The sequence below is a fragment of the Candoia aspera genome, chromosome 17 (genome assembly GCF_035149785.1).
Source record: "Candoia aspera isolate rCanAsp1 chromosome 17, rCanAsp1.hap2, whole genome shotgun sequence".
Lineage (NCBI taxonomy): Eukaryota > Metazoa > Chordata > Lepidosauria > Squamata > Boidae > Candoia > Candoia aspera.
Genome location: NC_086169.1, coordinates 8,823,293 through 8,850,537, shown reverse-complemented (window position 1 = coordinate 8,850,537; position 27,245 = coordinate 8,823,293). Strand labels below are relative to the sequence as shown.

The window sequence follows — 27,245 nt, the reverse complement described above, 5'->3', positions numbered from 1 at the left end:
CGCGACTACAGAGAGCGCCCGGCTCGCCGCTCTAGGCCTCGGGTCAGCCGCAGTCTGTGGCCGACGTCGGCCGAGAGGCGCCGTTTCGCTTTCCAGCCCGGCGCGGACCGGCGGGGCGGAGGATGGCGGAGGCCTCTTCGGCAGCCGCGGCGGCCGCCGTCTCCCAGCACCGCTTCTTCTGCCACAGCTGCAAGGGGGAGGTCAGCCCCAAGCTGCCGGTAAGAACGGGGGGCTCCGCGCCCCCGCTGGTCGAGGGAGGCCTGGGGGCGGGGGGAGGCCGAGGGCGGTGGAGGGCGAGGCGCACCCGGGACCTCCTGGACTGCCTTCTCGGGCTCCGGCACAGCCCGCCGCGCATCCGGCAGCGAAGCCCCGCGAAAGCCGGGCGAGGCCGCTCGCAGGGAGGCTCCGCTTGCCCCAGGCCGGGGCGGCGCGCACGAGCATCCTCCCCCGACCTGGTGCCCCGGTGGGCGAGGCCGAGGTGTCCGAAGGCACCGCCGGCCGGGCGAGGGCGAGGGCGAGCGCGGAGAAGGTGTGAACTTTGTGGAGTTGTGTTTTTCCGAGGTCCGCGCTTCGTGGCCGCTGGGCCTCAGCCCCCCTCCCGCTGGGGTGGGAATTTTGACTGCCGCACTCAAAGCAAACTGGGCTTTGGTCGTAGCTGGGCTGGAAGCAACGGGCCCCGGGTTCGGCTGTGGCTCTACGTGCGCTCGTTCACACGTCCAAGCGAGAAGAACATTCAGCCTGAGCCTCGCCTGGAATTTCCAAGCAGACCTCAAGCGACTCTTTTGGAAAAGCAGGACTTTTAACAGCATCATCAAGCAAGAAATTGCAGACCTTGCAGACACCCAAAGGTTTCAGGCAACCTCAGAAGGTCTCAGCAAACACAAGGAACAGATGGGTTTTAACACATTACAATGGCTAATTGATAAACCGATTGTAATCTGTCTCACGGGTAACCTGCCTCTGCATAACCAGCCTTTTTCCTGTTGCCTGACCTCACCCCCATTTAGTCTTGTTGGGCGGCCAATAAATTTAAATAAATAAATGTAAATCCTCCATCAGTCTAGCCACTCTATACATTTGGTGAAGGGAGGTAGCTGGAAAAGTGCTGCCAGGCTCCTTTTGATCTTTTGTCCCTGCTGGAGGTGGAGAAAGACACGAAGTACATTCTGGTTGTCCTAAATATTCTCTTCCCATTTTGTTTGGGGAGAGGAAGAAGAATATTAAAACATATTACAAGATCAGTTGGTTTTCCAAAGATAATGGTAAGAGAAGACAGGCAGAGCTAGAATTGCTTCCTCCAAAAGGAATCTTAGCTAAGTTATCTAAGAAATCCCAGATTTCTGCTTGCGCAGGTTCCTAAAACATGGTTCTGTCGTTTAAGAAATTCACAGTTTCTTCTCCTTTTCAACAACAGCAGGTGCCATGCCAATATAAAACATAGACTAAATGTCGCATTTCATACCATTTAATTGCCCTGGGGTAAAAATTCAGGCCTAATGAGGAGGCCTCAACAGTTTCCAATGTAACTTGGTTAAATCTTGCTTTGGCAAGTGGAACATTTCAGGTATTTTCTACATTTTGCTTCCTTGCTTGCCTTTGGCTTCATGTGGGATTACCTCTAGTGAGGAGGATTTTGTGCAGATTGTCTCCCTAACCCTTCTGCTGTAAAAGGCTGTTGATGGTCCAAGATTTGACAGAAGGTAGTGAGAACTCAGTCTACATCTATGTTTAATCCAGGGCTGGAAGCATTTACTGGCACAGAATCAGAACTGGAAGTCACCGCAGAGGTCATCTAGTCTAACCTCTTGTTCATGCAGGATCCACTATGGTATCTCTGACAGATGCCCATCCAATCTCTGAAGACCTCCAGTGTCATGTGGCAGCTTGTACGGTCAGGAAGTTCTTTGCGATATCTAGCTTGAACCTCCATATAGGTTCACTCTCTTTTTAGCAGCTGCATCACACTTCTGTCTTGTGTTTAACTAGCGGTCAACAAAGACACTCTGATCCCTTTCACAGGTGCTACTGCCAAGCCAGGTCTCCCTCTTCCTAAACTTGTGCCATAACTTTTTCCTATTCAGAAGCAGAGCTTTACATTTCTTCCTGTTAAATTCCATCCTGTTCATTTCAGCTCATTGCTGAAGCCTGCCTAGATCTCTCATTCAAAGTATTAGCCATTCCTCCCAGTTTTGTGTCATCTGCAAACTTTGTAAGTGTCCCCTCAACTCCCTCATCCAAGTCACTTATAAAAATGTTGAACAGCACAGGGCCCAGAACAGCACCCTCTGGCATTCCACTCAACAGCAAGCTGAAGCCATTAATGGACACTCTTAGGGTGTGGCCATTCAGCCAACTGTGAGTCCATCTAACAGTAGTGCTGTGAAACCCATATTTTGCCATTTTATGAAAGAGCGTGTAATAAACTGTTAAAGGTTTGCTGATATGGGCTCACTATGATCTAAGCTAATAACTCTATCAAAGAAGGAGATAAGGTTAGTCTGACATGACTCGTTTGCCCACTTCCAGTCTTCTGGGACTTCACCTGTCTTCCAGGAGTTTTCAAAGGTTACTGAGAATGGTTCTGCGGTCATCTCTACTAATTATTTTGTTGTAAACCGCCCAGAGTCCCCCTTCGGGGGGAGATGGGCAGTGACAGAAATTTGAAATATAAATAAATAAATAAATAAAATTCCTTCCTTCAGTTGGATGTAATTCATCTAGCCTCAGAGATGAGAATTAATTTAACGTAGTTAAGTACTGTCTTTCCCTTTCCTTGACTGTCTTTATATGCAGTTCCCTTCTTCTCCCAGAGGCATAACAGTGACCAGCTAGGCTCAGTTTCCCTTTTGAGAGATGCCTGATGCAAAATTGGAGTTAAGGAGTTCTGCCCATTCCCACCTCACCACATTCCCACCTCACCTTCTTTGATTTCCCTTTTTTTTTTTTTAACATACCCCAAAAACCCTTGTTGTTGTTTCTGGTGTCTCTCAAGGTGAGGCTTTTTTGACAGAACTCCTATGGTTTCCAGAGACAACCATGTAATGTTCTCCTTCCATTTCCTATATACACATCCCTTTTTCTCTTCAGCGTTTTAGAGAGCTCTACAGGCATCCATGGTGGCCTCTTTACTTTTCTCCCATTTTTCCTTTTTGTGAGGATTGTTTTGACTGTGCCTTCAGTTTCTAATTCAGAGAATTTCTTATCCTTCCTCCACACTTTTCTTCTTAAGGATTAGAAGCCATTGGATTTGATCTAACCTTCCCTCAGAATTTATCAAGATCTGTTCTTCTGTAAACTACTCTGAAGATCTGCATACAGTGCATACAAGGGACCTGCATTTCCTTAACTGTGTCACTGAAAAACCTGGCAACTGCATTTGCATGACACACAAACTTGTTAACCTTGATTAGTTTTTTTGCTTGCTTGTTTGTTTGGTGGCTTAACATGGTGTATGCACCCAGCATCATTGCTTAGCTTATGATTCAATTTTGATTGGTGTGTGGTTTGATGTACTGTGTGCATCCAGAAACTGATTTCATTCAGCAACAAGATTAAGTGGATTGTGTGAAGAAGTCATTAGATATTTCACTCGGTTTCAAGAAAAGGGCAAGTACTTGGCATGTGACATCTTCAAGATGCAGCCTGTTTGTGCCCAGTACTAGCCTGCCTACCTTTCAGCTTGACATTTGCATCCTGGAATGAAAAGTGTCTCCCTCATAATACCCGGAGAGAGGGAATCACTGCCCTTAAGCCTTGTGGGGATTGGCCATCCTGATCCTGAGGGCAGAGTGGAAGCAAGGGAAGGCCCTTCTGTGGCTCTCACTGCTTACAGCCTGTTAATTAATAGGAGGTGAGGTTGCTCTCTCGCTGAATGCATTTTGTGCAACACAGTGATGGGCAAGTCAATCTCTGGCACATTCTGAATGGCTTGGCAAGTCATGGGTTGTGCAGTGCTGTTCCTGAAAGCTGATAAAAAGTCTATCAGACTGTTTGCATTGTAGAACAAGATGCAAGATTCTTGTGTGAGACTTTTAGGCTTTGGTGCTGATCAGTTTATGGAAAGACTATAAGCAGGAGGGAGTGAAGGGATAAAAAATGCACTTCCTGCCAGGCACCTTCTTTTGCTTTTCTTTTGCTCCTGGCAAAATCCTCAGTTTGCTGGCTAGTTGTTCAATACCAGTTGTACTGCCTGCAGAATGAGAACTGTGCCAGTGTGATAGAAATATTAGGGAAACTTTGATGCCAACCCACTTGCTGCTGGGTCCTTGGAAACGGTAGCATCTTTTCTTGCCTCTCAAGCATGACTGGCTTTTGGGAACTTGCCAGCGCCTTCCAGAATTGGCTGTTGACTTGGGAAATGTCATGTCTCTTTCCTCCACCCTCCTCCTATCTCAGTTGCCATTTTAGAGCCTGCCTGTTGCTAAATGCATGCAAAAGTACTGGCCAGGCTTAACAAGTCATTGGCTACTGGGACTTTTTTTAAAGGGCTGGGCCACCAACTACTTATTCCTACTCCCTAAACTGATTACAGGAATGCCCAATTTCAAATACTTGTGCTGGCTTCTGTCCTGAAAAATTAGTGCACTGCTGGTAGGCTTAAAAACCAAAACCCAAGCTGTTTGGCTATTTGGTGTCTGGGAAATGCTGACTCTGTGATCCTAGAAGATTCTCAGCCTTCTTAATTTCCTGGGAGGCATTTATGTTTGTTGAAATGATGTTGGCCAAGTGGTAATGGCTGTTTGTGCTGCTCCCTGGCTCTGTGTACAACCAAGGGACATAGCTCAATGCTTTTCTTTTAAGCCATGTCTGCGTGAGGCCCCATTGCTGTTGCTGCTGCAAGTATTGGCGCTGAAAGATTGCTATCTGCAAATGAAGAATTGGCTCTGCATCAGACCTGCCTTCCCCCAACCTGGTGCCTGCTAAACGTGTTGGAAGTACAGAACTCACAGCCAGCAAGACAGAACTGTGGCCCCATCTCAGCAGGATACCAGCTGGGTTGATGTTTGGCCTTCTATGACTTTTTGTAATTTCATGTCTGTGTTTCTTCTCTTTCTTCCTTCTTCCCCACTCAGAAGGGCAGACTCTTTCTGGTTTATGCTCCATTTTCTGCTGCTGGTTTCAGCAATTATTCTCGCTGGGTTCGTTGCTTTCCTTTTGTTTGCCCAAGACTCCCCCTCCTGTGCTTTAGCTGCAGTCCAGGATTTCCTGATGTCATCGGTGGCTTTTTGTGGAGGCCCAGCAGTTCAGATCTCCTGTTCTGTAGCCACACCATGCAGTGTTTGAAGCAGATTGAAATGCTCTGCGTTGATTCTTTTTTTTTCTTAAAATTGCCTTTCATATCTTTAAGATTGCAGTGGTAAGCTGGAAAGCGTGCAAACAATGATTGGTGATCATTAAAATTGAAATTAGAGCTTCAGTACTCTACAAAAGTCTTTCTTTTATCCTTGTTGGAAACAAGCCTCTGTTTTCTATACAAGTCTCCTTTTGGAAGGCACTGAAGCCATGCAAGAATCCAAATTAAAGCATCCCAGCAGATGACTGCCTAGTCTGTGTTTGGAAAGATACCTTTGGTCCTTACAATTCTCACCGTTAGGCAGGGATTTTTTTAACATTTAACCGGAATCTACCTGCCTGTATTACAAGGGAATTATTCCATGTCCCACATTCTGAGATGGCAGAGAACAGGTCACCCACAAGGCCCAAGCAGGTAAGGCATATGCTGGTTTAATCGGATGACCTGCTAAAATACTGCTAAAATTTTAGCAATAAGACACCAAACCACAAAGTATGTATTTGACAATATTTTGCAAACCTGCCATCGGTGAATCTGCTGTAACTAGGCCTCATCCACATGGCCGTCTTGCCCCTCCTGCATATCGTGTCTCGAGGAAGATCCCTCTCGGGGCCAGCCTGCCACTGAGGCAGGCCGAAGCCAGATCAAAGTGATCCCGTAGGAAAGTGCATCTTCCCTTGGGAAATGCCATCCCAGCTCTTGTGGGCATTTTCTGATTTGTGGGGTCAGCAGCTGGCAGGGCTCCAACTGACCACCCCTCCCTCTCTGCTGCAGGGCTCTGAGCCTCCAGGGTGACTTCCGCTTTGGCTGCCCTCTAGCAAAGATCCGCCAATCCTTGAGAACAGACAAAGCCCCAAACAACAGAGATCGTGCCCTCGCCGATCTCCCCTTCGCTTCACCTGCTCCTGCCTCACCCTTCCCCACTGCAGCCCCAACAGCCATGCTTTGTGAGGGCAGCAGCTGTGGGATGCTGTGCTGGCAGCTGAGGTGGGTGCTCTCCCAGCAGTGAGAACAGGGCAGCGGGGTTTGAATTGCTGGTTTCCAGGTGCGAGGCAAGGCCTAGCCCAACGGACCTGGCCCAGTGTTTTTCTACCCCGTAGAATCAATGGCTCCTCTGAGTTCTGGGTGGGAATTGGGTTTTGACTCCCCAGGCCATGGAAGCTGCTGCTTCTGAGCCTTAGGAAGCAGGCTTGTAAACCAGTGGCTTTGTTCCTCTTAAGACCACAAATGTGGGTATGCTTGGGTTTCTGAGAAATCTTGAATTGAAAATCGCTCCAGTCAATTTTCAGACTGTTTCCTTGCCTTTTTAATAACTGTTCATTGCAAGACGTGTGTGGAATTATTGTGCCATATAAATAGCTGGGATTTTTTCCAGTTAACCAAACCTGAGAATTTTATTCATTTATTCAATTTATATCCTGCCTTTCTTGTCTGCTTTCTATGCCATAAGACATTCAAATAAAATCTAAGCTTGATTTCAGATCATTTTGACATCATGTGTCTTAGGACTCAATAGTGCATTGCTAGGTCAAGGGAAAATTAAAGCACTGAAAATGGATAATGGTCAACTACACCATTTTGGTGGATGGTTTATGTGTTGGATAAGCAGATCCACTCAACTATACAACCCCTGCTCTTCTTGGGTGCCTTTTTCGCTTGGGATAATGGGCACTGCAGATGATTGAGAAAGTGGTTTTGTTCCTTAAAGCATCTGAGTTTTGCTTTGCTCCAAGGGTAGCCCTCTGTGGTACTGTTGTAAGGACAGCTCCAAGAGAAAATGGGGAGACCTTATTTGCAGTAGATCAATTGTATTTTTCCCCTTCCTTCCCAAACCGCTGTTTTTAGGCAGATTTTTAAAAATTTATGTGGGAAAGTGAGATGATTGGCATAGAGGCTTTCCTTTCAAGAGAGCAAGTTGAATGACAAATTGTCACATGGTTCTTGCTGGCCTTTGGTATCCAGCCTTCCCCAGCGTGGTACCCTCCAGGTAAGTTGGATATTGTGTCAGCATTTTATGAGAATTGTAGTTCACACGTATGTGAAGCACTCGAACGAGGAGGCCGGCTCTAATACCTGCAGCTTTTTCCACCCGTGGTGGTTGTTGGCTTAAGCCTCACGGCTCCCATTTTTTCTTTCTTTCTTGGCAGGAATACACATGTCCCCGATGTGAGTCCGGCTTTATTGAAGAAGTGACAGATGATTCCAGGTATCTTTCATTTCCTGAGAAGCAACAGAGTGATGTCTCTTTGTATATCCCTTTTCTACTCTTTAGAATCCTGTTTCATGCTGTGCAGTACCCCTCTGCTAGGCAGAGCTGCACCTTTCCAGGGGCTACCACATTCTGTAGGATTTTGGTTTTCCCATAAAAATTGTGGATTCACATGGCCATGGATGAAATAGAAAGTGGTGAGAGAGAGCAGCTGGCCAGCAAGTCGGCCGATAAACTCAAGGCTTAAGTCCTCTGAGAACAAAAATGTATCGGGCAACTTCTCTGGGCGTGCATAATTTCATGCAATCTGGAATCTTGCCTTTGCAAAATTGATGGACATAAATAAAAAAACATTTCATAGAGATAAATTCAATTGCCCAACTTTAAAATGTGGAAACTTTAGGTCCCAAGTATGTTTCCTCAGCAGGGGGGAGAAAACTTTCAAGGAATGTTCTTAATCTTTCTGTTCAACTAATTATTTTTTTCATTTAATGTAAAACACTGTTCTTATGAACAAAATCTATATAAGAAGTTCTTTTTTCAGTTCACTGTAAATCTATGCCATAAAAAAAACCTATTGACTTATTTTTTGATTAGTAAACAAAATAGCCTTTTCAAAAATTCAAAGATAAAATGCACACCTCTTGAATCCAATCCTCCAGGCTAACTCTGTGTAGCTAGTATTGGGTCGTAAGGGCCCAGGGGTCTGATTTCTCTAGGTTGCTGTTTCGAAGAAGGGGAATAGGGGGCTCAGAAACGGAAAGTGTTGCCAGCCAAACATGGGGCGCTCCCTTGTCCGGAGAGATGCTGCACCTGGTGGATGTCAGTGCCTCGAGGCACATTTGGAAAGCATCCCTAAGAAGACTTGAGTCAGGGTTGCTCCCTGGGCAGGCAGGGGGCAAAGCAAACGCTCTGCTTTTCTGGTGGCATTTGGAAACACTGACTCGGCCCTCCATAAATACTGTGCTGGGTTACTCGTCCCTCTCAGCCCCCCCACCCAAGCCTTGTCACAGCTGGTTTGGACCAAGGTTTATTTGAGCTCAGCATTTTGCTTTCGAGAATCGTCCCATGTTCTAGGGACCTCACGGAGGCACCTGCCCTTCCTTGATTGTCTCCTGTGTTAGGGGAGGTGTGTCTTAGTAAAGGAAGATAAAAATATACTTCATTAGTCAGGTTCACCAAAAACACCCTTGCCATGTTATAATTTGCACTTCTAACTATTCTGATTTATGAATCATGGTTTATGTGTGACTAGTTACTGTGGCCTATTCAACAAACCATGGCTTAGCGCACCACATAATCCAGCCATTGTTGAGAACAGTGTGACTAAGAGCCAGGATGCTGGACCTTAACCAGCAGCTTGGACTCTGCACGTGATCTTGGTACAGTGAGTCTCGGGTTTGTTTTGTTCATTTGAAAAATTGGGATGTTATTAAGGTGTGATTTTCAATGACTAATAAAGGCTACTTTCTCTGGATCTAATCAAGCTTTGTCTTGATTTGGAGCTCCAAATCTTTTGTAATGTTGCTGCGTGAAAGAACAGGCCGTGGTGTAGTTCAAGTAAACAGAAACCCCAGAGGACGAGATGTTTTGGGACTGAAGTGTCCATTCCAGCTTCCAAGAGTGGCCCAGTCTCAAAGCGAGGTCCTGTGACCTCCTCAGAAAGGATGCTTGGAGATCCAGGAGTTGTGTTTCACACCCCTTGCCATGTACAACACACAATGCAACAGCTCCCAAGGCTGTGAAAACAATGAAACTGAAGGGGTCCCCAGATGGACTCTCAGTCTTTTTCTGGTGCATAAAAATGTATTCAGAAAAAAGCATGTGGGGAAAAGAATTCCTGCAAAAGCTTTCTGTTAAGTAGGACCTTAAAAAAAAAGATTGTTCAGAACGCTTTAGAGGATTATCCTGCCCAGGAGACAGACCTGCTTGTGGCCACTTGCTCCCCCTTCCCTTGGCAAGTCAAGCCCTGAAAAGGCCCCCTTCTAGGCACTGCTTGGTGCTCCGGTTACTTTACAACTGCCACGAGTTTTGATACTGGGCGGTGGAGGAGAAAACATCCCGCTGGGGTCTCCCTTAAAGAGAAAGACCCAGACTGAGGCCCCTCCGTTCCTCTTGCCCCACGGGGATCTGCCAGGAAAGCTTCCTTTTGGGTGGGAGGAGAGGCCCCCCGTTAGGTCGCCGCCTGGCAAGATGGCGACCAGGAAGGCAAGGGCGATCCCTGCAGATGGAGCAGAAGCGGAGGTCAAGTCAGGGCCGGTGCATTGAATCCAGTTCAGCTTCTTTGCTTGCCCAGCATAAGGTGCCCTTTTTGGGGTCCGATGCCTGGTCCACCCCTTTGGTACAAAACCGTCTATGTACCTCTGAAATAGCGTGATTGAGTTTGGATATAAATTGTTAGTTTTTGTTTGGCTCAGAAATGGCACAGCTTATTCCCCAAACGGAATTACAGATGAGCCTCCTTTGCAGTGATGCTGCATTGACATCTCAAGCTTCCATGGAGAAAAATAGTTGCCCTTGGAAATTAAAAGCTGATACCTTATTTTGCTACAGCTCCTTGAAGCCAAGGAGCTTTATAGTCTTCACTTCACTTCTACCTCCTGAATTCCAGGCCTCTTTCTGTTTCCTTATCCTGAGAGATCTTAAGCCACTGGTGGAGAAATGCTTTAGCGGCTGTATTTTCAGGAGCCCTGGCCGCCTCCCTCAACCTGTTTTTCCTCCTTAGCTTTTTAGAAGGCAGTGGCAGCGGGACAGATGAAAGTCCTTCCACCCCATTTGCAGAGGTGAGTTTTCCTGCTCTTTTACCCTCAGCTCCTACTGCCATGTCGGGGGTGGGTCTTTTCCTGCCCATTCCCACCACTGAACTACTTGGGACACTCAGTGCAGGAGGCGGGCCTGGCTGGAGGTGCGGCTCCTTTAGGCGAGGGAGGCCCATCGGCTGAAGACGAGGCAGGCACGAAAACCAGCCATCTTTGTGCTCCCAAATACAGTAATGCTTAAAACTAGATAAAGCTTTGGGTCATTTTCCTCAATGAATAAATGAATAAGGATAATGTTTTTGACTCATTTGTTTAATCGGGTCCCCTTTCTCTAGTTTTAGGACTTGTGTGGAGAACAGATTACGTTTTAGGGCATATTTATGCAGAAATATTGAAAATTCAAAAGGGTTCACAGACTTTTATGCACTATTGTATATGTGGAAGAAATAACTTTGATATAAAAACATTGGCAATTTTTGGTAAAAGTCGGTTGATAGTGTCTTCAAACAAAGAGAGGGTGACTCCCTGGTTTTTGCAAATACGTCGCAAGTCAGACCAATTATAGCACTGGATCCAAGTCCCTTTATATTTAGATGGATGACTGGTTATCCCAGGATGCAGTTTCTGTCGTATGAGACAGGCTTCCGCCTGGAAGGAGTGGGCAGATGCTGGAAAAGGGAAGCTATTCAGAGCTTTCCCGACCATTTCAGCTGCCAGTCCACCTCCCGCCTGCTTGTGGCCAAGACTGGCAGGAAGACCAAACCAGCCAGGGGGGACACGTGCTTCGACGGGAGGTAAGCCTGCTCTCCTGGCCCCCCTTGTCTGTGCTGCGACAGGGGCAGCGATCCTGGCTTCCCCTAGAGAGCCTCACATGAGCGGAGGCTGCCTTTCTCCAGGCTGGGCCACCCCTCCCTTTGGGGCTGGTCTGCAGGCCCCATGAGGTGCAAGGGTGGCTGGCTAGTCTGTGGCTGTGTGTGTTGCGCAAACCAACTGATGCTTCCTGTGTTGTGAGAACCCAGGCAGCGCTGGGTCCATCCACTGGGGTGTAGAGCGTTGTGCAGATGCTGCTGGCATGTTAATTAGTCGCCTGAACTAACTGAGCCGCTTTGGTTTGAATGAGATAATTAGCCCTTGATTTTTCCCTGCTCTCCTTCAGAATTGCTTGTGTGGCTGTAGCTGTTGATGTTACCTTTGAGAGTCTCTGGAGGAGTGGTGGGAAGTGCTGCTGCCTCTGCAAAGCCTCCTTCCGTGTCCTCTTGAATCTCTTTTTGAACCTCAGTTACTGCAACGTAGTTTACAACCCTCTCGGACTGATCCCTACGGCTCCTGGCTGCTGAGCATTCACACACTTGGTTTGGCCGCCAGGTCATTGGGTCAAAGGCCGCTGGGTGACGTGAGTGGCAGAATGTCATGCTGGGGGCTTATGGATAACAGGCTTCAGCACAACCCTGAAGGTGGAGGGGCTTTGGTGTTGGGGTCTCCTGGGTCTGGTGGTTTTTCATCCTTAGTTCTGGATGGGGTTGCACTTCCCTGTTGCTGCACAATTTGGGTGTCCTCCTGGACTCAGCTTGAAGAGCAGGTGGCAGCTGTGGCAAGGAGGGCCTTTGCACAGCTTTGTGTGGTGCCCAAATTGTGCATCAATCCCTGGATCAAAAGGCACTACGCTTGGTCACTCGTGCTTTGGTCACCTCCTGAGTGGATTTCTGTAATGCACTCTACGAGGGGCTGCCCTTGGACAACATCTGAACGCTTCAGTTGGTCCAGAACGCAGCAGCGTGGGCCATTACAGAGGTGCCTTACTTGGCCCATGTTACGCCTTTGCTCTGTGAGCTGTATTGGCTCCCAGTGTGCTTCCAAATGAAATTCAGGGTGCTGGTTATTACCTATAAAGCCCCACGTGGAACAGGGCCAAGATATCTGAGGGGCCGTTTTTGCCAGGGTGGGCAGGAGGGGCTGCTTCGGGTCCCATCTATTAGGGATTGTCACCTAGCAGGACTCAGGAAGTGGGCCTTTTCCTAGCTGCACCTGCCCTCTGGAACAGGCTCCGAGGTTTGGCTGGCCTTGACTCTGCTCGCTTTGGGAAAGCCTTGATGACCTGGCTGTTTCCACAGGCATGGTGGCCAGGAAAGTAATCAAGGCCAAGCTATTGGTGAATGGTGTGTTTGGGAGCCACTCTGTTCTAGTTAACTGGGGATGGTGCTTTTTATATTTTTTTAAAAATACATATATTTATGTTGTATTTTAATTCTTGTTAGCTGCCCAGAATCACATTGGTGAGATGGGTGGCCATATAAATCAATATATGTATGTATGTATGTATGTATGTATGTATGCATGTATATAAATAAATAAATCCATGTCACCTCTAGCACCCAAAAAACCCATGGAATAAACATGCATTGAAATAACTATTTCAGAGTACAATGTCACGGTCCCTTTGAGAGTTCTGTCTCGGTGCATTTCAGATGTTTGGATCTGTAGGCAGTTCTTTTAAGAATAAAGCTTGGTTCTCCCCCCCCCCCCCCAATGCCCCATCTGTTCATTCTGAATTTAGCGTTTGGGCTCAGCTGTCAACAGTTGACCTCCTTTCTCTGAGCTCATCCTTAATTTGGACTCAACTGGCTCAGACACATTGCTGACCTCACATAGGTTAGGAGCAGTGGGCAGTCCTGGCCATCCCAGCCCATCTTGGGGAAGCTCCCTCTGAGTCTGGCTGCGCCACTGTAGCCAGCCACGCTGTTTGGTTTTGGAGGAGCCCCGGAGCGGCAGTGTCCTGCTCACGGAGTCTTCTGTCCCTCTGGCCTCAGAGCTGGGATCCTGATGGTCTCGGTCAGGAGGCTCCTTGGCAAGAGGAGTCAGCAGTGCCAGATAAACTGGGCGCAGCCTTCTGGCCCTGTCCAGTGAGACTTGCTAGCCAGCTGGGAAAGGGCTAGCCCAGCCGCTGGGCCCCAGCGTCTTGCTGAGGTTTGTCTGACATGGCTTGTTTGTGACAAAGATTTAATGGCAGCCTGTTTCCAGCATTTGCAGACACGCTTCTTGACAACCTACTCTTTGCCCAGCACAGACATTATGCTATCCGGTCTACGGTCTTTGGATCCTCCTGCTTCCCCTTTTGAATAGTGGGACAAAGTTTGTTCTTCTCTGGTCTTCTGGCATCTCCAGCACTTTTCAGAGATGACAGTTGGTGGCTCTTGGGTTCGTTGCTGCCCTTCTACTTTGGGATCTTACTTATCTGGCCCTCGAGATCAGTGAGGGGAGTTCTTAGTAGCTCTTGTGAGACCCTGGAAACGTGGATATGTTTTTCTGGCTTTCTGATGAGTGAAAATAAAGCTATTGGGGTGCATTTCCCTTTTCTGGAGCAGCATATTGCATTTGGGGTTGCCAACTGAATGTCTGCCCCCACCCTTCTGGCAATAGATTTTCTAGGCAGTCTATGTGGGAAAAGAGGCACCTAAATCAAGCCTGACATTTAGGTTTTCCACCATTCCACACGAGGCCTTCTTTTCAGAGGTGGCCCCATTTTAGGCTCTGCATTGGTTCACATGGCAGAACGTGCTGACTAGCATAGAAAACAGTTCAAATCCCTGCACCAAGAAACTGGCATGACAGGGGGACATGCCATGCAGGGCTCTCTCCTTCTCAGGCCAGCCCTGACACAGGCTGAAACTGCCACCCACTCCAGGTGTTTGGCTAAAACTAGAAATGGTTGTGATCCACATTTTTGCCAGCGATTCCAGCCATGTGTAGAAGTCACTCTGGCCACCAGTTACTGTTCTTCTGTTGGTGCAAGGGTTAAAGCAGGGTTATTTGGGGGAAAGAGTGGGAAGAAGAAGAGAGGGGGCAGGATTCCATGGGCCCAGGTCCAGCTGACAGCTGCAGGGCAACTGCAGGCCCCTCTCGCAACAGACATGGGTTGCCCCAACGGACCAAAGTCTGCTGAGTGTGTTTGGCTGGAGAGGCTGTTCTGCCAACGCCTGAGGAATCTCCGTGGCCAGGCGTGCCCAGTGAGGACGGCGGAGAAGGCAGTTGGGCTGGCAGAAGGAACGCCTGAAATGTCGCAGACTTCGGAAACCCCCTCCCACAATGCATCCGGGCCCCGCCCTCTTCTGCAGTGCAGCCCTCAGTATGCCACACCAGCTCTGGTGGCCTGGCCCCCTTGCAAGCTGTTAACCTAAGGTTCTGGGTGGGGGTGGGGGGTGTCCAACAGATGGGACTATGCTTCAACAATAGTAGTGAACTGGGGAGAATTGTTGGGTAATTTAAAAAAATGGCTGTGGGAATTCCTTGAATCTCCGTGTATTTTTTTCTTAATTAACTTACAAAATCCTGAGTACCTTATATTTAAGTAAGTTCCCAGTCCATACATTTGTGAAAGGAGGCTGCTGTAGGGACTAATGATGATGACCTTGCTGGAAACACGCAGGAACCATTTCCTAGGCCAAGGGGGTGGAAACTTTTTTTAAGTCTTGAGAAAAAAGATAACGTTCTCTGATTCACTGAACTAGGAGGAGGAGGAGGAGATACAGTGCAATTAGGCTTGCAAGATTCTATTATTATAGCCAGTCTCAATTACAGCAGTTTTAGCCTCCCTGTGGTGTTGATTTCCTGGTCTGTCCTCGCTTAACAACCGTTCGTTTAGTGATGGTTCGGACTTACAGCAGTGCTGGAAAACCTACTTATGACTGGTCCTCACACGACTGTCACGTGATCACGATTTGGGTGCTCAGCAACCAGTTTGCGTTTATGACCATCGCAGCATCATGTGGTCATGTGATCACCATTTTTTACCTTCTCAGCTGGCTTCTGGCAAGCAAAATCAATGGGGAACTGCGTGATTTCTTAACGACCACATGGTTGCTTAACACCCAGTGATTTGCTTAATGACCGCCGCAAAAATGGTCATAAAATCAGGCCAGACTCGCTTAATGACCGCTTCACTTACCAACCAAAATTCCAGTCCCAATTGTGGTCATTAAGAGAGGACTACCTGTACTGAATGGGGCTGACTTGTGGAGTTTGCATGTTTTCTGGGAAGAAATCCTGCTTTTCCCCTGGTGTGGGTTTTTAGTATGCCTCTAAGCAATTTTGTGTACAGAGTTCTGACCCCTTTTTTAAACCTTCCATTTCCCTTCTTCAGTTCTGGGACCAGCTGGATCGTTCAATGGTCTTTCCATTCCTGAGCAGCTCTCTGGACCACAATGGCAGAGACAACGAGAGGGGCCACCAAGCCCACGCAGACCTTTGGGGACCAAGCCGGCCCCCCCGACTGCCCATGGCCCGGAGGTATCGGCCCCGCCTCAGCACACGGCCAGATCGGTCGCCTGCCATCGAAGGGTAAGAATCCAGGGGCAAGCTCTGCCCTGGATAGGAGCTGTGTGCAGAAGGGGGCTGTCTCCCTTGGACTTGGAGAGTACAAATCTGTTCACTTTTGCAGAGAGTGGTTGTTATTTTCACAGAGTGAAGGTAAAACAAGTATAGCCACAAAGCCAGTATTTTTTGCAATGATCCTATCTGGGCTCTGACAGCCAGACCAGCATTTTGCATCCTATATTCATCAATATACTATTTGCCAAATGGGGTAATGCTTCCTGCATTACATAAGGTGAACTGTGTTCTCCTGCCAGAAAAATATGGTTGGTCTTCTCAGTATCAGCAGACGTGCTTGTTCTTGGGCCAGGTGGCAAGTTCTGTGAATGTGGCTGCTCCTTTCTTACATGTGACCTTTCTCTGTTCTTCCCACCCCACAAATCCCCTCCCTGGAGCAGAATAATACAGCAGATCTTTGCTGGATTCTTTGCAAATTCAGCAGTTCCTGGATCACCTCCGCCATCTTTCTCCTGGTGAGTGGCATCCACTCTTGGCAATCTTGTGTCCTTGTCATGTTCATTGATTCAATGTAGTTTATACATCGTAATGTTTCACATGCCATGGCGCTGACGCGTGTTTCTGTTTGGGAGGGAGCTGCTGTGAGACCTCGTACCAAGCTCTGTATGTGAAATCAGGACAGTGGAATGTGTTTGGGTCATGTTCTCTGTTCAAGGACTTTTCCCGCAGACCATCAGAAGCCGTTAGGAGCACCTGGGATTGTGAGCCTGGGAAGATTCTACGGGGGGAGGGATCTCATTTGCACCGAGGGTTTTTAGTTTGAATTTGGCGCGCTTTCATCATTCTCAGCTTTCTCTGTGATCCTGCATACTATTCTTTAATAAATCAGATATCTTTGAATTCCTACTCATGTGTCTGACGGAGTTTTAGAATAGGCAACCATTACAGTCCTTGGTGCTTGGATTGAAGCGTAGGCCGAGTATGTGAAATGGGGTTGCTCTGGGATCCTGACTGAGAACCTTTTCAAGCTGCTTTTCAGGTCCCACCCTGGGGGAGGGAAGGCTGGAGGCACCCTGAGGGAACACTGCTTGAATTCCTCCTCCTCTTCATCTCAGGGTCTTCCAGTCCTGCTCCAGGTATAGCTCCGGATGGCCAGCCTCCACTGCTGCTCTTCCCCCCACATCCCAGTTATCCTCTCTGAGCTGATGGTGGTGCAGCCGGGGACTTGGGCAGTGCTGACAATGTCATCCACTGTTGTGGCTAACCCTTCCCCTGTGACCTTGAGCCTCTTCCCCCAATGTCTGTTTTGATGAGGAGTTCCAGAAAATTATGGCGTGGGGCAGCAGTGGGACAGCTTGAAGTATTTGTCCACCTTGTGACTGGAAAGCTGAGGGAAGGAAAGCAACTGCTCCCTCTGCCCCCCCTTGAGTTCCCTTTTCTTTCCCTCCCTCCAGGGGAGGCATGCAGGGGAGGCTGCACTCTAGCTTTGGGGACTACGCGTGGGACCAGAGTGGCCTCGATGCTGTCTTGACCCAGGTAAAGGCACCAGCCAACGGGCCCCCGGCAAGGCAGCCCTCCTCCTCTTGGCAGCGATGCCTTTGGGGCACTCGTCCTCATTCCTGGGCACTGCGGGGCCTTTTCCCTTGCCACAGTCCTCTCTTCGCATGCTGTAAGCCAAGGGGGCCCGTGTCTCCTCAACCAGCCCGTCCATCTTGCTGGGCAACAGGGTGAGAGACAGAATGCGAAGGCCTTAGAGAAAATAAGGGAACTTGCATTGTGGTGTATCTCAGCACTGGAAGGATACTGGTGTCAGCTAGGCACACACAATAAATGGAGTCCCAGATCAGTCAGACAGGCTGGATTCACACAACATGCTAAGCCACAGGTGTGCAGAGACAAAACACACCTAATTAAGGTTGAAAGTAACAAAGCTGTACATATTGTGGACTACTTCATGAGCTGGATAAGCATGTTGTGTGAATCCACAAACTGAAACAATGGCCTGATTGACACACAATGCTAACAAACAACAACGTTTAGTATGATATACAAACCTGCCTATTAAGGATTAGTATTATGTGTGTGTCAACCAAGCCACTCTGGTTTGTTCAACCAACCAACCCAAATTCTGATTTAACATTACATTTAAATGCAATCTGTGCTTGTCAGAAGCTTATGTTGTTCCAGTTTATGGGATCAAGTCCTAAAAAGGTTGCTAACAGTCAGATTCCCCTGAAGTATAATGCTGATCTGCTGGGAATGATGGCATGTTGGTTCAAACAGAACAAGGCTGAGAGTCTCCATCTGGTTAATGGCCTGGGAGAGTTGCGTAGGTCCTCCCAGCATTTTGAGCAGCGTTCGAGTCCTACTGACTGCTGAGGCCCAAAGCTCTGGAAACCGCTGCCTTCTGGAGGAGCCTGCGTTTTTCTCAGCTTGCGGGGGTGTCTGGTTCCCATGCGGCTTGGCTGGGAGGGGCCCTTAAACAGCCCTCTTCTTTTGCAGGGAAGGGTTCTTCCTGCATGCTTGCAACCGTGAGCAACTCGGCCTTCTGACCTCCTCTCTTGTGTAACCACCTCCTCCACTCTCACCTGTCTTGCAGCTTATGGGACACCTGGAAAATACAGGGCCTCCCCCAGCTGAGAAGGAGAAAATTTCTTCCCTCCCAACAGTGACTGTCACTCAGGAACAAGTGGGTAGGTTCTTGCTTTCATCGCCTTTCGCTGGCTCGTCTGGAGCCAGTTGACAGTTGCTCTTCTTTGGAAGAAACAGTTGCTGATCAGGACCAGCTGAGACCTGCTCCTGGCAAAATGGTCACGGTGGCGCTGCTGGCGCTGCTGGGGACCGGCTTTTGACTTCAGGGCTCGGGGCTCTGCAGAAGGCTGGCTTTTGCCCGTAACGCGGTTTGGTGTTTCCATCCAACAGGGCTTGAGCCGGGAGCTCTGCTGCATTTGTAAATGCCCTGCCGCATGGCAGCTTCTCAAAACTGGATTTGCCAATTCAGAGACTGCACCACACCATCGTGCCCTCCGAATATGATTTTCAGAGTTATTTCATACCAAGAAGGCCCTAGAAACTCAAAGCTGTATATAATCAAAGCAATAAATTATGTAAATGAGAATAAAAAAATCCATTACAGGGAAGGAAAGGCACATTCCTTGTGGCATCTTTCTTTGTGTCCCTCAGTCATACTGGCAGGTGATAGAACACACCAGTCATTTTCTTGGCGACGCTTTAAGGGCAGCTCCAGGGCTGTGTTCCAAGGAAGTCAGAGCTTCCATGAAACTGTTTTTTTTTTTTGCCAGCTCTGCCCAATACCCCAGCTGCTGGTTGGTAAACTTTATCAAACAAGTAACAGTCCAAGCACTTTCTCTCGTCACCTTCTGAGCCTCTTTGCCCTTTTCCTTTCATTTACCTGCGTCCTTTTCTTTCTGGGTGCTCCTTGCTTTTCCTGGGAATTAAAACTCCAAATCTGCGTCATTCCCCCACTCCCCCCAGCCTCGCTTTCTGCTCCCTAGCAGCTGGCATCCCTTGGTGCCATTCTTGGTCTGTCTGAATTACTCTGCACCATGATTTGCAAGTCTTCCTTGTCTTTCCCTTTCCCACCTCCCTCTCTTTTTCTGAGCCGAGGGGTTTCTTCCTCTCTTGCTGCATGGCACGGCCACTGCGGAGTGTGTGGGGGCAGCCGGCATTAACGTTCCCTCTCCTGCAGATATGGGTTTGGAGTGTCCCGTGTGCAAAGACGACTACACTGTGGCGGAGCAGGTCCGGCAACTCCCGTGCAATCACTATTTCCACAGCAGCTGCATTGTGCCATGGCTGGAACTGGTGAGTCTCTGCTTGGGCCGCTTGGGATGGGAAGGGAAGTTCATGGGCCTCTGGCTTTGGGGCAGGAAGTCTTTAGGCTGTAGAAGGGACAAGACACGCACATATTCTTCCTAGAGGGCATTGGGAGTTCGGCACCTCCGGGACCAGGATGTTCCCTCTTGCAGCTCTGAATTGGCAAATGGCATCCAAACGTGCTGATCTGTCACATCCTCCGTCCCAAGAGCCAGTGGGCTGCACTGTGTGCCAAGCACACTCAGAACATTGGCAGGAGCAAATCATCAGCAAGTTTCCAGGGAGAAACTCCCTAGGTCCTGTTGATCTTCTTGTTGTTTTGGTCATAATGAGAAATGGGCAAGAAATTCCTGGAACAAAATGTGTAGCATGGAAAGTCTGATCTTATATCTACAGGGCCTGTCTTGAAAAAGGGGGCAGGGGTCATCACAGTGTTCAGAAAGTGTGTAAAAACAACAGAGGGTCTTGGAGCACCCTAGAAAACAAATACATTGATCACCGAATGTATGTGTCTGTCTTTAAGATGCCACAAAACCCTGGGCTGTTTCCTGGAGACTGATCCAGCGTCCCCTGTAGGTACAGGCACTGAATGTGCATAAGCACCCCCCTCCCCAAGCCATCTTACAAGCTGCAGGTTGTGGGGACAGAGGGCTCCTTTCCCCATTGATGCTCCACCCCACTGCTGTACATCCCTGAGCAGCAATAACATCTGCCTGGGAAGTGCCCTGAGCCAGCCCTGCGATTCCTGCCCTGCACGCGGGGCACCCCTGGCACAGTGAGATCTTTGTGCATGTTCTACCTAATACTTACACAGAACCCGTCTGTACATGGCCAGGTGGACAGAGGGACACCAAGCATTAGCTCCCTTTGACCATGGTGTACTTGTGTTTGCGAAGGGCAAACCACCTCTTACGGCTCTGTTAAGTATGGTGTGGCACGATGCTTGTTCAACAGAACAGGGTTAAAAAGAATGCCATCTGTGTTTCGCATGAATGCAGCTATGCTCTTTTCTGAGGGTGGCAGGGCTTTGGCCAGAGAGCCCGACCTCTCGCTTGGGTCTGCGGGTGTGCCATCTTCCCCCAGCTCTGCTCCGGTCGGTTCACACACGTGCCCCTTTTCTTCCTTGCCAGCACGACACGTGTCCCGTGTGCCGGAAGAGTTTGAACGGGGAGGACTCCGCTCAGCAAGCCCCGAACACGGAGGCCTCCGCCAGCAGTTCCTTTAGCAGCCCCAGCCACCTGCACGACCGATGGACTTTCTGAAGCCCCCCGGGCCCGTGGAGAGCGAGAAGGGCAGCTGATGCCTGTAATGTTCTTGACTACAGCTGTAAATTGTATGATAACTCAACTACAAGAGCCAGTGGCAAGAGGAGAGGAGCGGGCACCCCTGGCACAGTCGCATCCCCATCGAAGCCTGGCCACTCTCCCGAGCAGCAGTCACCGAGGAACCGTCCCTTTAGCCTTCCTGTCTGGAGCGGCCAGACTAGCGCTCGCCGGGTGGGAGTGCTGCGTGTCAAAGCTTGTGGACCTTTTGCTCCGACAGCAGGAGAGGCCTCCATCTTCACGGATTGCGGGAAGGGAGGCCTGCTGTCCACAGCCCCCTTTCTGGAGGGGGACAGGAAGGAGGGAGCCTGAAACGGGCCGGGAATTGGCCTGCGGGAGGGGCGGGGGAGTGTGCGGACGGGGCGCCTTGCAATGCCTCCAACGCGGCGTGGGTTGAAGCGGCTGGTGGTGTTTCCTTTGCGCTTGGTTGAGGGGTCTTGGGCTCAGAAGGGCAGAGGGAGGGGGTGGGAGAGGAAAGCCCCCCCCCCCGGTTTCTGTGGAAAGGCGGGTTTTCCTTTGACTGGCCGCCTCCGCTTGAGCTCAAATGCCCGTCCGCCTGCTACTCAAGGCCCGGTTTGCTCCCTGCTACCAAATGGACTACACCGATCTTTCGAAGCAGACACAGTTTTGCCAGGCGTTCCTCCGTATTCAAATGAGAATACCGTTGTCTAAATCTCAGAAAGAGCTGCTTGTCTCTTTTTCCTTCTCTTCAACTCTCCTACTAAGAATCACCACTCTTTTGTCCTCGGCTTCTAAACCTCTTGATCATGTCTGAACTTCCACAACACCCACCAGCCCTGAAAAAGCCTCTCATTTAAAAGCCGGATCAGTGTCTCGCCTTTGAGGGTAGGAAAGCGGGGGCAGGCGGGCAAGTTGGCCGCGTCATGTTGCCAAGAGAGAAAAGGAAAAAAAGACACACAAGGGGAAAAAACCGTTGGCAGCTTCATAGCGGTAACTGTGTGCCTGGCAGTTGATTTCAAACTTAGCGCCTTTTGTTTGCTGTCAAAGAGTTGAATAAAGCCTTTAATAAGAAACCAAACGGTGAAGGTAATTCTTGGCAGGCCGCCTGAACCGAGGGAGCGATGTGCAGGGCAGGCTGGCCACCTGACGCTTGGAGGTGAGTTTCACGGCGGCTTCGCTGGTCCTTCCGAGGCCAGAGCAGAGAGCGGTAGCACTGCCCACCCAACCTGACGGCTCGGCCCCTGGAAGGCAGGCCGTTTGCAAGCCCAACGCCCTCGCTTGGAGATGCTGCGGCAAAAAGGCCTCTGCGAGACCCAGGGGAAGCTGCCGAGGGGCATCATCCGTTCCCCTAGAATTCTCCCCGAGTCTTGGTGCCTGCAGAGGCTTCTCTCTGCAGATGAGCCCCTCCTTGTGCGGCCCCAGAGCGATGCGTAGCAAGGTCTGCCGGTGCTCCCGTCAAGTCCTTCCCTGGCCTGGGGAGGGAGGGGCAATAGAGGGGCTGCTGTTGAGGACCAAGAGGCCCTGGCTGGAAGTTGGGGGACGAATTCCCATTATTCTGGACTGGCTGAGGTTGAGGGGAGTTGGAGTCCAGCCACAGGCCCCTCATTCGATTTTGATTATGGCTCTTGGGATGAAATCTAACTTCACTCCCATTTCTATTATTCTACACTGCCTTTGCTTGAAGCGGCCAAAGGTCACGGTCTCCCAAGTGTGTGTGAACATTTTTAGGGGTGCTAAATTCAGAAAGCCAGCTGTTTAGCCAAAAGGATGGATACAAGCACTGCCCTGCCTTACGTTTTGCTAACCTTGGGCAGCTAGCACTTGATGCTCTCGCACACAATGCAAGAAGAAGAAGACAGAAAGTGGATTTCCCAGTTTATTAATCCCCCGTTCTCATTAGAATGATTTTTCAGAAATCAGGCACGTTGTGATCAGGAAGGGATGCCATATCCCAACTTGTGTGAAAAACAGCCACTGGCAACCTCTTGCTGCGTATAGCAAGGGAGCCAACTCAGCAACATGCCTTGTTTTGGAACTCGGCGCGGCCAACAAGCCGAAGGATATATCCCTGTAGCTTGTTCAGCCCTTACTGTTTCCACCTAGCTCTGTGTAGGACAAAAACAACGGTCTTCCCAGGTTCCCCCCAGCTCTCTCTCGGAGCAAAAGTCCAGGGCAAGTTCAACAAATTTGCAACAGGCAACCACAGCAGCTTCTAGTGCAGCGTTGCAAACGGGAGACCAACCCCCCCCCCCCATCCTTCTCTAGCGGAAAAAGCATCTGGAATAAAAGATGTCCATGTGAGGTTTTGTGCACGGTGGAAGGAGACCTGCTTAAGATCCACATGCTTGATTATCTGTATTCTGTCCACAAATCTTGCAGGCAAATTTGGATTTTGATCTGCCTGAATAATCACCTGAATGTCAGTTCTGGTGATATTTAGATAGTTGTAGCTGCAACTGGGAGAAAGTTGTGCTTTCTTCTTTCCTAAATCAAAAACGCTGCTGCAAGATTTTGAGACAATTCTTGTGGAACAACTGGAACATCTGGTTTTAAAGGTAGTTGAAAGAAAAGTACAGCTCCCTTTCTGGGTTTTAACCCACAGCCGCTCCTTCCTCTTGAGCAAAGTCCTGGCTCGACCGACTCCTTTTACTCTTCTTTCTCACCTTCCCCAGGCTTTTTGTGTGTAAAAAATCCAAGCTGGTGTTGGGATGAAGAAGGAAGTGGAAAACAAGAGAGGGTGGTACTGTTTTCTTTTAGAACCGCAGAGAATTGGACATTTAAAATCTAAGTTTCAGTTTTGAAGTTTCAGGATCCAATTGCAACTAAACTAAGCTGTTTCCTTTCTTAACTGTAGCAGCTAATACTCTATCAAGTGGGAAAGAGTTCCTCAGTTTATTTATTTATTTATTTACTTAATTACTTACTGAATAGAATTATCTGCTATGAGTTTGTACTCCAACGCTTAGGAGTGGGGAATGACATTTTCCCACATTTTGAAACTCTTCTTTTTCAGGGACTTCTGGTAAACCAAGTGCACAGTTAAGTTAATATCTTAGTTGCTTGGTTGTTGAGGGAGCCGCTGAATCCCCACCCACTGCCTCTATCCAAGTGGGGGCAGCCTTGGGAAATCAGCACCCTGGGACTTTTCTGCATCTACAGCACCCCCGGGAGCTGCAGCTTCAGCAGAGCACAGACTTTGGGGGGGGGATCAGAGAGCCACAGCTGGGGCCGTGCTTCCAAACGTAGAAGAGGCTGAGCTCCAAACTGAATTGGACATACAACAAGGTTTAATTTCAGGACTTTTAAAATAAACAGTAATCCATAATTTTAATAAATAAATTTCAATCTAAAGTAAATGCAATGCGTATGACTAATGAACCCTAATGTATTTAATTGCTGTCATCCTCCTGTCATGCTGTTTATAATTTGCAACAGCTATCCTAGCTGGGAGGCAGACGGGACAATTTGTGCCTGTGCAGAGTCAATTATAGACTTGAGGGGTCTTTTAAAGGTCATCTAGTCACCCCCCTCCTCAGTGCAGGAATCCAAATTAAAGCATCCCCAGAGATGCCTGTCCAAGTGGAGCCCACCCAATTCCTACCTTCCATAAGAAGATGATGACCATGGCTAGCAGCAGGAGACCGCCAAGGATGCTGCCAATCAGAATCCAGAGGGAGAGAGGGACCACTTTGGACTGGATAACCTCCAAGACAACCTGAGAGGAGGAGCAAACAGCCGAGAGGGTGACGATTTGGAAGACTTGCTGAGCGCTCGAATGTTATGTAGTCGCCTGCACAGTCTCATGCTCTGGGTGAAAAAAATCACTGGAGCATACCAATCACCCACATTTTGGAGAAGGACAGCACCAGCCCTCCCCCTTGGCAGCGGTAGGTATGATGGGCCCTACATCATGGCAGCCTTGGGGAGGTGTGCCTTTGGTGGTACCAGCCCAGTCAGCGCATTCTCGAATGGAGAGGCCAGCTTCTTTGGCTGCGCGCGCGCTCCAGCGAGTTTTGGGGAGGACCGGGAAGGCCAAATAACAGTCGACTGCTCAGCCACACTCTAGTGACGAGGGCCAAAGCAACCCTCTTGAGTCATTCAGGTTAAACCAGATGAGAGAAGATTGCAAAGCAGAGGACTTTCGGGCCCCTTCCTCAACTATTCTTTAGATGTGCTGGATTACCATTCCCCCCTTGCATGGCAAGCCGGCGTAGGATGAAGGCTTTCTTGTGGAGGGGCCGGGTTGGCGAATATCTCTCCCTTGGGGAACGTCCACCCTGACAGCCAGGAAAAGCCACGGTCTGGGGTGGTGACGTCACGCTGCTGTGCAAATGGGCAAAAGGGTTTAAAAAGTGCAGGCAGAGGGACTGTGTAGTGTTACATATGCAAATCTCTCCAAAGGCTTGATACATCTATGTTCCCTGCTGAAAATCAATTTGATACTGAATGCATTTATTTTTCTTCTTTCTTGATTTATATCCTGCTTTACTGCCCTAAGACAGTATGGTTCCGGGTGGCACTGGGGGACACTGGAAATGGGCTTCAGGTGCCAACTGTGCCAGCCTCTCTCTCAGCCCGTCATGTATTAGGAGCTCAAAGCAATGTAAACACTCCTCTACCTACTTTTTTTCCACAACCACCACCCTGTGTGGTAGGTTGGGCTGCGAATGACTGGTGCAAAGTCCCCCAGGAGCTTCTGGGGCCAAGGGTGGCCTGGAACCCAGCTCTCCCTAGTCCATCACCATTGTGCCACTCACTGTGGCTCTGTGGGTGGGCCACCTTCTCCCTACTTTTGCCAGACTGGCACCTAGAAATCAGCCTTTTGGACACCAGGAGCCCTTTCTAATCTCATTTTAAGTTTCAGATGTACCAATTACAGAAATATCAAGTTGGGAGGGGTCCAACTCCCTCCTCCATGAAGAGATCCCAACGAAAGCACCCCAGACAGATGGCTCCATTGCTAAACCCATTGGCTGCCTCATAGCTCCCTTCCTGGTCTCTAGATGTATGTTCCATGCCCCGTGCTCTGGAACAAGAGAGCGGGACACCCTTTCAGGTACTTGAAAAATGCCATCCTATTCCCCCTCAGCTTTCTTTGCTCAAGGCTAAACATGCCCAGATCTTTCAACCTTTGTTTGTAGTCCCCTGCCCTTCCTCGTTGCCTTTCTCTGAATCTCTTCCAGTTTCTCTACATCCTTCCTGCAATGTGGTGCCAGAACTGGACACAGAGCTCAAGATGAGGTTTGGCCAAAGCCTAATAAAAGTGGAACTATTGGTGTTTGCTTCCTCTGGAGTAGTTTGATTTATTATCTCTCGGCTTTCATTTGCTTTAGTAATACTAATAAATTGCACCTTTTATATTTATAGTGGTTTTTAATTTTCTCTTCCAATTTTTTATTTGTTGTATAAGGTATTTTATTTATTTTAGCCAGCATCAGTGCTTGAATGGAGTATAAAACCGAGTAAGATAAAAATCAAATAAATAAATGGACCCTGTCAGTGTGTCTTGCAATGAAACGTATACTGAAGGTGCAGGATAGAATTACGTAACAGACACTAAACATTTGGAAATGAGATTTCTAGTCCATATTATTGTGAATATATACTGGAAAGCTCACAGCTGATCCTGCACTTGGTTATGTCTGTAGAACCAGATGAACCACCAGATGCAAAGGCACTGGATATGCCTGTGGGCCACCACATTCCAGCACCTTTTGATGGCTGGTGATCAGCTCCCTTTGCCTTCCGTTGATGTGTTGATGTGTTCACACAACACGCTAAGTCAGCAATTGAAAGCAGAGACCTTTCTTTTGGGACTAATGGGCAGGCAACCAGACAAAACCTCATGGAGCTTTGTTTTTGTACATGGCAACTGCAGCGAGACTCTTACGTGCTCAAAGGTGGAGAGGTCTGACATTACCCACAATGGAGGAACGGTTGGTGAAGAGGATGGAACCTGCAGGGATGGCTAAATTAGTTTCTTTGATCAGAGAAAAAACAATATCCATATTTATGGCTGACTAGAAACTCCTTATAGACGTTTTGCATGAAATGGAAAAAATGCACGTGGTTTTGATGATTAGGGGAAAAAATGGATAATAGAAAAAGGTGAGCTTTTTTTTGTAATCATAGAGTAAGAGGTAATTTTGTAATTGTACTTATATTTGCTGCAAAGGCAATTGGAAGCTTCTTTCTTTTTTTTTTCCTTTCTTCCTGCACTTTTTCTTTTTTCTTTTTCTGTTTCTTCTATTCTTTACTAGTTTGTGTTAGATTTTATGTTCTTTGTAAAACTTTTAATAAAATTTGTATTAAAAAAACATGCTAAGTCAGGTTAGTTAGACCAGCAGCTGCATTTGCTAAACTGGATTAGTTTGTGGTTTACCATGTTGTGCCTGTCCATGAGTTTACAAGGCTATTCATTGAGAAACCAGACATGCTGTAGGAATCCGGTCCAGGCGCACCCTTAACATGTGGAAGATGCCAGTGGGAGAGGAGATTAAAGGGCTCCAATGCAATGATTAAGCGAGAGTCTTAACTGC

At 48.6% G+C, this 27,245-nt stretch overlaps 2 protein-coding genes across 3 annotated transcripts in view; one reads left to right on the top strand and one right to left on the bottom strand.

Annotated features, from left to right (window-relative positions):
- Window positions 1–78: 78 nt before the first annotated feature.
- Window positions 79–21,784, top strand: RNF115 (ring finger protein 115). Of its 2 annotated transcripts, XM_063316822.1 has the most exons (9): window positions 79–218; window positions 7,441–7,499; window positions 10,228–10,285; window positions 15,399–15,595; window positions 16,027–16,101; window positions 17,041–17,122; window positions 18,186–18,279; window positions 19,296–19,411; window positions 20,554–21,784. In XM_063316822.1, the coding sequence occupies exons 1-9, from the start codon at window positions 123–125 to the stop codon at window positions 20,683–20,685; spliced, it is 909 nt and encodes a 302-aa protein (XP_063172892.1). In that variant the 5' UTR covers window positions 79–122; the 3' UTR covers window positions 20,686–21,784. The 2 variants fall into 2 exon arrangements, with proteins under 2 accessions (XP_063172892.1, XP_063172893.1); XM_063316823.1 differs by lacking the exons at window positions 7,441–7,499; window positions 10,228–10,285.
- A 400-nt stretch (window positions 21,785–22,184) lies between these two features.
- ITGA10 (integrin subunit alpha 10) overlaps window positions 22,185–27,245 on the bottom strand; it is a 64,209-nt gene continuing 59,148 nt past the window's right edge. The window contains exons 29-30 of the mRNA XM_063316706.1: window positions 24,308–24,421; window positions 22,185–23,403 (exon numbers count right to left, since the gene is read on the bottom strand). Of these exons, the coding sequence (XP_063172776.1) occupies window positions 23,353–23,403; window positions 24,308–24,421 (165 nt within the window). The 3' untranslated portion in view covers window positions 22,185–23,352. The remainder of the gene's footprint in view (window positions 23,404–24,307; window positions 24,422–27,245) is intronic.